Below are 8,569 nucleotides of genomic sequence, written 5' to 3'. Positions count from 1 at the left end.
AAGGACACATCAAGGACAACCAAGTCCACATCAAGGACAACCAAGTCCACCGCAAGGACATACTCGTCCACCTCAGGTCCACATCAAGGACAACCTCGTCCACATCAAGGACAAACCTCGTTCAACTCAAGGACAACATTGTCCACATCAAGGACAAACCTTGTCCACATCAAGGACATACGTTATCAATATGACAGACTCCACTGATTTGCTAGTCTCAAAGACTACAATCATCCTCAATACAACCAATGACTAGGACCGATGGATCTACCTCCAAAGGTCAGTCGCGGAACAGCTGTTTGTCTAGGAATACTGCAACCTAGAGCTCTCAGCAGATAAGGTGATGAAACTAGGAGACATACCAGTTAAGCCAACATATAGCGATCATCAATCGGGCGCCACCAAACCATCTGAAATGGATGCAAAAAACCTATCTAACTATACCGCTGACCACAATCAATGGGAGCGCAAAATCACAGAGTACAAAATCCTGCGCAAATCTCTAGCTAGGATGAGTGCAGACATCTCTTGGACAATTGCACTACGGCACTACTTCCTGATTGAGGATCACAATGATGCCTACAACAAACTTGTAGCGCTCAAACGTTAACTAGCACCAACCAGCTCTAATCGCTAAAGGATACTTATAGAGCAATACTGAGCTCTTTAGAAGAAACCACACAAGGATTTTGACGCATGGCTGAGCAAATGGCTACAAACTGTTGGGCAGTGCAGGAGAGCGAATCTTCCAGATGTCCAAGGTACCCGCGCGCAAACCGACTTCCTTCGTACGATTAAGCCTCTAGCACCAGAGTTCGCAGCCAACGCACTGCTCTATATCATAGAGAAAGAGGACTGTAATGATCTTGCATTAATTCTAAGCCTGGAAGACTACATCTCTCGATACCGCACCTGGCACCGCACTATGAACCCTGTGGCAGCTTCTATAGGATCATTCGCTACCCTAGGCATTGCAGGGACAAACCAGAATCGGTCTAGGTTCAAACCTGGTGCGAAACCTCTCTGCATCTGCGGCAGCATCCATTGGTTTAATGAATGCGAATATTTGAACCCTGCTACTCGTACGAAAGGATGGAAACCAGATCAATCTATCCAGCAGAAGGTCAATCAGGCCCGAAAAGACCCCAATATTAACTCAAAAGTGCTGGCTGCTCTGGAGAGGAACAAGCAGCGGCGAGAGAAGCAACAAAGACAGCAAAACGCTCCAACAACACCCATTAATTTTAATGATGGCAAGCTCCCTAGCTTAACTCTGCAGTCAAATGCTCTACAGCAGGTCTTCAGCACCTCTATCGCTGTACCAAGCCTCATCAATCGTTGGATACTAGATCCTGGCTCAAACGCGCACATCTGCAACAACACCTAATACGGCTGGACCTATAGACGCGACGCAATGCCTGGAGAGATCGTATACGCTGGCCGCGAAGCTCTACCCATCACTAGCTGGGGAGACGTCCACCTAAAGGTCAATACACCTGCAGGACTCTCCACTATCAAGCTCACACATGTCGCATACGTCGAGGGCTTCTTTGCTAATGTACTAGGTCTCGCACGATGCAGATCCATAGACATCCACTTTGACTCTGGTAGAGACGCGTTATACCAAGGATCCTCAGAAAACGTTGTCTGCAAACTTAAATACTAAAACGGACATTAGCTCATTGACGCAGAGGAGATGGAGCGAGCAGAGCTCTCCACCTTCAGCTCTCGCCTTCGAAGCTCCTCCCCCGAACTAGTCACCCTAGCCACTAAGCTCGAAAGGATCTATCATCGTCCATCGCGCGAGGAGCGACGCCCTATCATCGACATACCAGAAGTCGATGACGACACCGAGAACCTCTCTCTCAAGCATCAGCTCGCTCTCTCTCAGTCATTGGACGCACTAGCAGAGCTTGAAAAGCAGACTCATGGGAGTGACAAGAGCCCTACACCTGCTCAGCTTCCAACGCCACAGAGCTCCATACAAAGCTCTGAATCACCTGCACCCACGCATAGCTATGAGTCTCGTCCAGCACCTACGCAATTTAACGTGGATGAAAGCACTCAGCAGCTCGTACGCGAAACGATGGAAGCATCCAATACTGGATCAAACGATGACCATGCTACCTCTATGCATGAACCACCTATTACCTCTGCACACGATCCGCCATATATACCAGATCCTGACCAAAATAATGCACTAAAGCCATGATCTCTTGACATTAACAAATTAAACATTATTAGCGAAAACCGCACTACACACTTAAAGCAATACAGCACCTACTTTGCAACCTTCGCTAGCTCTATTGCTAAGGAGCGCCCTTATCGCGATTAACACCCACGTATGGCTAGATTTTAAGCAGCCATGCGCACAGAAATAGACAGCTACCTAGTCTAAGACTCCTTTATTAACAAGATCGCTACTAAATTTAATCTAGAGCAGAGCGGGAAACGACTACCTGACATACCTCTGCGCGAAACCCTAGAGCTCTCTACTGAGACTACTAACGACCGGAGGACCAAGCTCTATTAACAGCTAGTAGGCTCACTCGCCTACATAGCATCATTCACACGACCGGATATCGCGCATGCGCACTCAATACTAGCACGCCACCTCACCAATCCTGGTCAAAAGCACCTAGATGCAGCCCTGCATTGCTGGCGCTACCTACTCCGTACAAAACATCTTGCAATAGGAACATCAAGAAACTCTTAAAACAGCGCATTCTATGAGCTTTATCATGCAGAACCCTAGTTCTATGGTGCATCAGACGCTGCATTCGCGGACGATCCAGCGACTCGTCAAAGCTCTCATGGACATCTATTCAAACTCTTTGGTCTAGCGGTAGACTGGAAAGCTACCTTGCAACAAACTGTCACCAAATCAACTACAGAGGCAGAGCTCCTAGCTCTCTCGCAAGCCGGTACCGACATGGAGTGGTGGAAGCTGTTCTTCACACGACTTCAGCTCCTAATTGACGATACCCCTGCTATCTGGTGCGACAATTAGCAGACGATTGGAATTGTCACAAAAGATCTATTAAAGCTTTAAACTAAGCTCAAGCATGTTGACATACACTAGAGCTGGTTACAACAAGAGATCTCTGCTGGTAGACTACATGTTAACTGGAAACCTACCGCTTAGATGCCTGCGGACGGTCTCACTAAGTTGCTGCTGAGACAAAAACATAAAGAGTTTGTATAACAAATAGGTTTAGAAGACATCTCTACTAACCTCCCTACATCTCTTTAACTATTTACTATACAAATTGCTTACAAATCTGTCTGTCCTTTGTTTAGCTTTCATTCTGCTTAAATTACTCACACATTCGCTTTATTTTAAGCTGGGGGGGTGTGTTTGCAGTAATCACACGATAGTCAGATGCGTCGTCACCATGGTCGCATGCGTCGTCACCATGATCGGATGCGTCGTCATCATAGTCGTATGCGTCGTCACCATGATCTGTTGCCAAGACTCACCCACTCATTTCGCATGTATATAGACTCCTATAAAGGACTCCTCTAGATATACAATACAATCCAGTTCCTCATGTCTTTGGTGCCTTACATAGCTTCACATAATACCTTAAATTACTTTTACTACACTAATAGTAAAAAACTTTTTAAGTACTCTTAAGCTCTTTTAAAGCTACTTTACTAAATATACGCCTAAGATTAAAAACCTTATAAATAGTAAAAAACTTATGTTTAAATAATAGTAAGCCTTTATTATAAATAGACTTAACATTAATTTAGATTACTATTAGAGTAAGCATACACACATAGTGTTAGTATAAGGACACACTGCTAGTATTATAAAAGAATACCTAGAGCCTAGATACCTAGCTAAATTAGATAATTTTTAGTTTAAAAATAAATAAAAAAATTAAGCTTTTATAAACTTACTTTATTACTAGTAATAAAGAGATAAAGTTGTAACAAGTGTTTTAAACTTTAAAAATAAGTAAAAAATAAGTATTTTTTACTTTTAAAGCTTACTTTATTAGTGCTGCTATTAAAAAGTTTATATTAAAGTTAAAATAGTTTTTTTACCTATAAAAAAAGATACTGCCTAGCTTAAAAGTACTAAACTTAAGTTTTAAACACACTTAAAAAAGCTTTTTTAAGATAATAGTAGCCTACTTAATAGCTTATAATATAAAAAAAACACTTTTACTATTTTAAAGTAAACTATTAACTACACCTAATATTTTAATATTAGACTTATTATAAATTAATCTTAAAAAGTTTCTAGTAATACATCTAAGGTAGTATACTATTCTAGTGTATCCTAACCTGCACCTATGTTCGTACTCTAATCTATCCCAGCTACCTACTAATAACCTAGCTAGACGCCTGCCTCTAAAAGACAAATAACTTCTAGAACCTATTATAATTATAGTAAACTAAAACATTTTACTAGTAATTATCTTATCTCTAAAGTATAAAAAATTAAAGTAGAGTAATAAAAATTTAAGAAAAAGTTTATAAATATAAATAATTACAACTTAAATCTTTTTTAAATAAGAAATAAAAATGCTTAAAAAAACCTTTTATTTTAAGCTTAAATAAGTATAACTTAGTAAATATTAACTTATTATACTTATTTTAAAAAAAACATTTTTAAGTCTTTACTATTTTATGCTTAAAAGGCATTAGAGTTTAATTAAATTTTTTAGTTAATACTAGTGCATATAGTTTTTTATTTATTAACTTAATAACTACTAAGTTTTTATTCTAATGCTTTTATATCTTTATCTAATGTTTACCTTTTAAAGTTAACGTACTTCATGGGCGAGTTGCTCACACACCTGAGTCGCTCACTTTTGCCAAGACCCCACCCTAACAAACTCTATTATAGCCTATAACAACCCGCTCTAGCACTATATAGTACAGTACAGCCTAGAATATTATTTAGATACTACTTCTGCTTCTTGCTTACATGTTTGCGCGTTATGCCTAGTCTAATTGCACTGTCTATAGCGCCTTTAGAATAGCTTACCTACTTTAGCTTACACCTGCTTTTTTGCCTTTTTTCTATTACTGTGCGCTCTAAACTTTTTTAAAGCTATTAAGTGTAGGCTTTTCTAAATTATTAAGGTTTTTTTTACTTTAATTTACTTTTTTTTTATGTAATTTATGTTGCGTAGCAGCTTTATTAGCTACTTAAAGCTTAGTAATTTCTTATTATGCTAACACTAGCTTATGCGCAATTATTACTGCCTCTTTTAAACTCTTTTTAAACACCTTAACTATAAAAGTTAGTAAACTATTTATATGCTTTTAAATTTTTATTTTTATAAGTGTCTGTACGTAAGTACAGCTGTGTCTGTACACGCGTACGGCTGAATTAGGTTGCCTGAAACGTTGGCTATCTGGCCTGTGCGTTAGGGGCTATGTGTACTTAAGAGCCCTCTTTCTTCGTACGAAGAGAGAGGGCAGTAGTCAATAACAAGAAGATCTTTGCCTGCTCACCTCTTAGTACGCCCCTTGGGCGTACGTTCGTTCGATCGAACCTAGGTCAACCGACAATAAGCATTAATTATAACTTAAGTTTTAAAGTATTACTTAGAGTTTACAACTACTAAGGCTTGTTATATATAAGTAGTAGTAGTAATAAAGTGCGTAACTTTATATTAAGGCCTATTATAACTTATTATAGGTTAAAAAAAACTAATCTAGCGCCTTAAAACTCTTCTTAGATATTACTAAAAGTAATTATAGCATTATAGGCTACTTTAAAGCATAGTAAGAACTTTATTTTTATAATATAAGTAATCTAGTTATATATAAGGTTTTTAGCTTAGCGCTTATACACTTTTTTTAAAAGAGTAAAACAACCTACATTAAGTAGCTATAAAAAGTGTAATAAGTAAAAAAGCATATAAATAGTAATAATTTTATTATTTTTATAGTATTACTAAAAATAAAGTAAGTTATAGCTCTTATAGCTGTTAATAACTAGTAGATAGTAGCTGTTAACAGTACACTTCTTTATATGCGCGTTAAAGTGCTTTAACTAGTCTAGACTAAGCTAATTAGTAGTCTAGCTGCGCTTAGAGATTATAATAACTTAATTTTAAAGTAAATTTTTTTTATACTAGTTTAAAAAGTAGTTGCTACCTTAAAAAATAATAAAAAGTAAAATAGCCTACTTTTTAGCATTAATGCCCTAGATAGCTGTTGTCTACTTCTAGTTACCTAGCTAGACTACTTTTAGCTGTCCTTATCTCTCTAAACCTATAATAACTACTCTAGTAGATATCTAGCCTATTATAAACTTTATCTTATTAAAGTTGTACATGTTGTTATTTTAGATGCTATACTTAGCTTTAATATTCTTTATAAAGTTAAACTAGCTTTAAATTACTATAAGATTCTTATAAAAAGCTTTTTTATAGTTATACTTACACTTAAACTTTACTTTAAGCTTTAAGTAACACTTAATAAATATATTAAGCTAGTTTATGCTAACATAGCCTATATTATGCTTAGTGTGTAAAGAATTAGCTATATTAGCTATAGCTGCTAGCTAGAAGGAAAATCCTTACACATCTAGCTTAAGTATGTGCTAAATAATTACCTGCTCTTTATTATTATCTAGCTTTTATAAGTTAGCTATATAATTAGCTTAGAAAGGTTATCTAGCGCGTTAGTTACTTATTATTTTTTAAAAGACTTTGTAGATAGCTGCAGCGTGTTAGTTAAAAAGTGTTACATCTTATTTAAAAGCCTAAAGTGTAAGCTGCATCTAACATTTCTTTAACATGTTTAAGTAGTGTTATTAGAAATGCATTAGTGTAAAAAAAGTAGTGTAGTAGGGTCTTAGCAAAAGTAAGCAACTTAGGTGTGTAAGCAACTTGCCTATGAAGTACGTTATAGTTAAGGGTTTTTAAGACTAACTCTAAGCTCTTGTCTACTAGTATATCTGCCTACACATGTAAATTAATAGTAGAAGCATTTAAAACTGCCTCTTTATAATTATAAACCTTAGCTTATAAGATTATATTATTAGCATTAAATAGCTATGTTATTTTAAACTCTAACTAGATATAAAAAAGAATTAGATTATATAGCCTAATAAGTATTTTACTACTTATAAGCTTTTACTACTCTTACTTATGCAATTAAACTAGCCTGCGCGTAATAAAGAAGTAAAGTTAGATATTAGACAACATAACATACTATAGAAAAAAGACTAGATTTAGTAATTATACAGCCTAACAATCTACTACATTAAAGGTTTGCTAAGGCTACTAAAATTATACTACTCTTCTATTACCTATAGTCTAAAAACACTTAAATTATTAATCTGCCTATTTATTAAAAAGTTTAGAATAAGTCTAAAAGACATTTATTTCTTTACTATTACTCTTATTTTAGTAAATACTTTTTATTTTAACATACTAAAAAAGAAGAATAAGTTCTTTTTAATTTTTATTTATAAAATTAAGTGTTTAATTAAAAATAAGTAAGCCTTACTATTAGATAATAAATATAAAACTAAAATATTAGTAAACTTTTAACTACTATCTATGTTAAATAGGCTCTAACAGCTAGCTGCTTATAGTATAAGCGCTTAAGTAGCAAGAGTAAGAGTAGTGTACAGTGTGCACAGTATATAAAGTAGGTAAAGTAAGAGTAACATATTTCTAGTTTTATTACTCTTATCTTTCCTCTATATAGAAAAAAAAAGGAATATTTAAATATTTACACATAAAAGTTTACACATAAGTATTATATAACATAGATATATAGTTCTGCTTATGCGTAATTACTTATATCTAGGCTATAACACTGCTACTATGTATAAACACTAGTAACTTTTTATTTTTATTTAAAAAGTTACTTTTTATATAAGTTACTTTTTTTTTTATATGTAAGTGTCTGTATGTAAGTGTCTGTACGTAAGTACAGCTGAATTAGGTTGCCTGAAACGTTAGCTATCTAGCCTGTGCGTTAGAGGCTATGTGTACTTAAGAGCCCTCTTTCTTTGTACAAAAAAAGAGAGTAGTAGTTAATAATAAAAAATCTTTATTTACTTACTTTTTAGTACACTTTTTAAGTGTATGTTTATTTAATTAAACCTAGGTTAACTAACACTAATTAGTCTATTAATAAACTATTTACTGCGTGTGTAGCTACACAGAGGATATTATCCTTAACAGACAGATTTGTAAGAATTAATAAAACTACTACTATATAAACAGCTTACTCCTACTGCGTGCGTAGCCACGCAGAGAGGGCTTAGATAAGCATTATGCGCGCCCCTAGATTAACTAATTGCACAAAGACAAGATTAGCAACCTGCTGTGTGCGTAGCTACGCAGAGAGGGCTTACTACTAAGCCTTTGTGCGCCCTAGAGCTTCCTGTTAATACAGGCTGTGCAACTACTTGCCTACTGCGTGCGTAGCCACGTAGAGGAGACAATACAGGCTGCATAATTAGAAACCTACTGCGTGCGTAGCTACGCAGAGGAGGCTCCTTATTAGCAGCCTGCCTTGCTAACACTTTCCCTCTAAGAACAGCTGTACAAACACACAACCAGCACCACCTACCCCCTACCCC

At 35.9% G+C, this 8,569-nt stretch overlaps 2 protein-coding genes across 2 annotated transcripts; both read left to right on the top strand.

The window, feature by feature from the left end:
• Nucleotides 1-14: 14 nt before the first annotated feature.
• On the top strand, nucleotides 15-1,451 carry BDR25DRAFT_393325 (uncharacterized protein). The gene is made up of 5 exons (XM_033698250.1): nucleotides 15-44; nucleotides 77-214; nucleotides 257-283; nucleotides 308-592; nucleotides 671-1,451. The coding sequence occupies exons 2-5, from the start codon at nucleotides 191-193 to the stop codon at nucleotides 1,385-1,387; spliced, it is 1,053 nt and encodes a 350-aa protein (XP_033548669.1). The 5' UTR covers nucleotides 15-44; nucleotides 77-190; the 3' UTR covers nucleotides 1,388-1,451.
• BDR25DRAFT_354328 (uncharacterized protein) lies at nucleotides 1,415-2,212 on the top strand (the record flags this gene model as incomplete). The annotated part of the gene is made up of 2 exons (XM_033695291.1): nucleotides 1,415-1,645; nucleotides 1,679-2,212. 2 exons carry the CDS (start codon nucleotides 1,415-1,417, stop codon nucleotides 2,210-2,212), a joined length of 765 nt encoding a protein of 254 aa, XP_033548668.1.
• Between the last annotated feature and the right edge of the window lie 6,357 nt (nucleotides 2,213-8,569).

This window comes from Lindgomyces ingoldianus (assembly GCF_010093535.1).
Source record: "Lindgomyces ingoldianus strain ATCC 200398 unplaced genomic scaffold BDR25scaffold_13, whole genome shotgun sequence".
Taxonomy (NCBI): Eukaryota; Fungi; Ascomycota; class Dothideomycetes; order Pleosporales; family Lindgomycetaceae; genus Lindgomyces; species Lindgomyces ingoldianus.
This window is presented reverse-complemented; position numbering and strand designations above follow the sequence as displayed.

Excerpts from the sequence above, each read along its gene's own strand:
- BDR25DRAFT_393325 (XM_033698250.1), top strand. The coding sequence starts at position 191 with ATGACAGACTCCACTGATTTGCTA. Across the intron at positions 284-307 it reads GGATCTACCTCCAAAGGTCA|GAATACTGCAACCTAGAGCT; the intron begins GTCGCGGAACAG and ends CTGTTTGTCTAG. Across the intron at positions 593-670 it reads ATGATGCCTACAACAAACTT|AAGAAACCACACAAGGATTT; the intron begins GTAGCGCTCAAA and ends TGAGCTCTTTAG.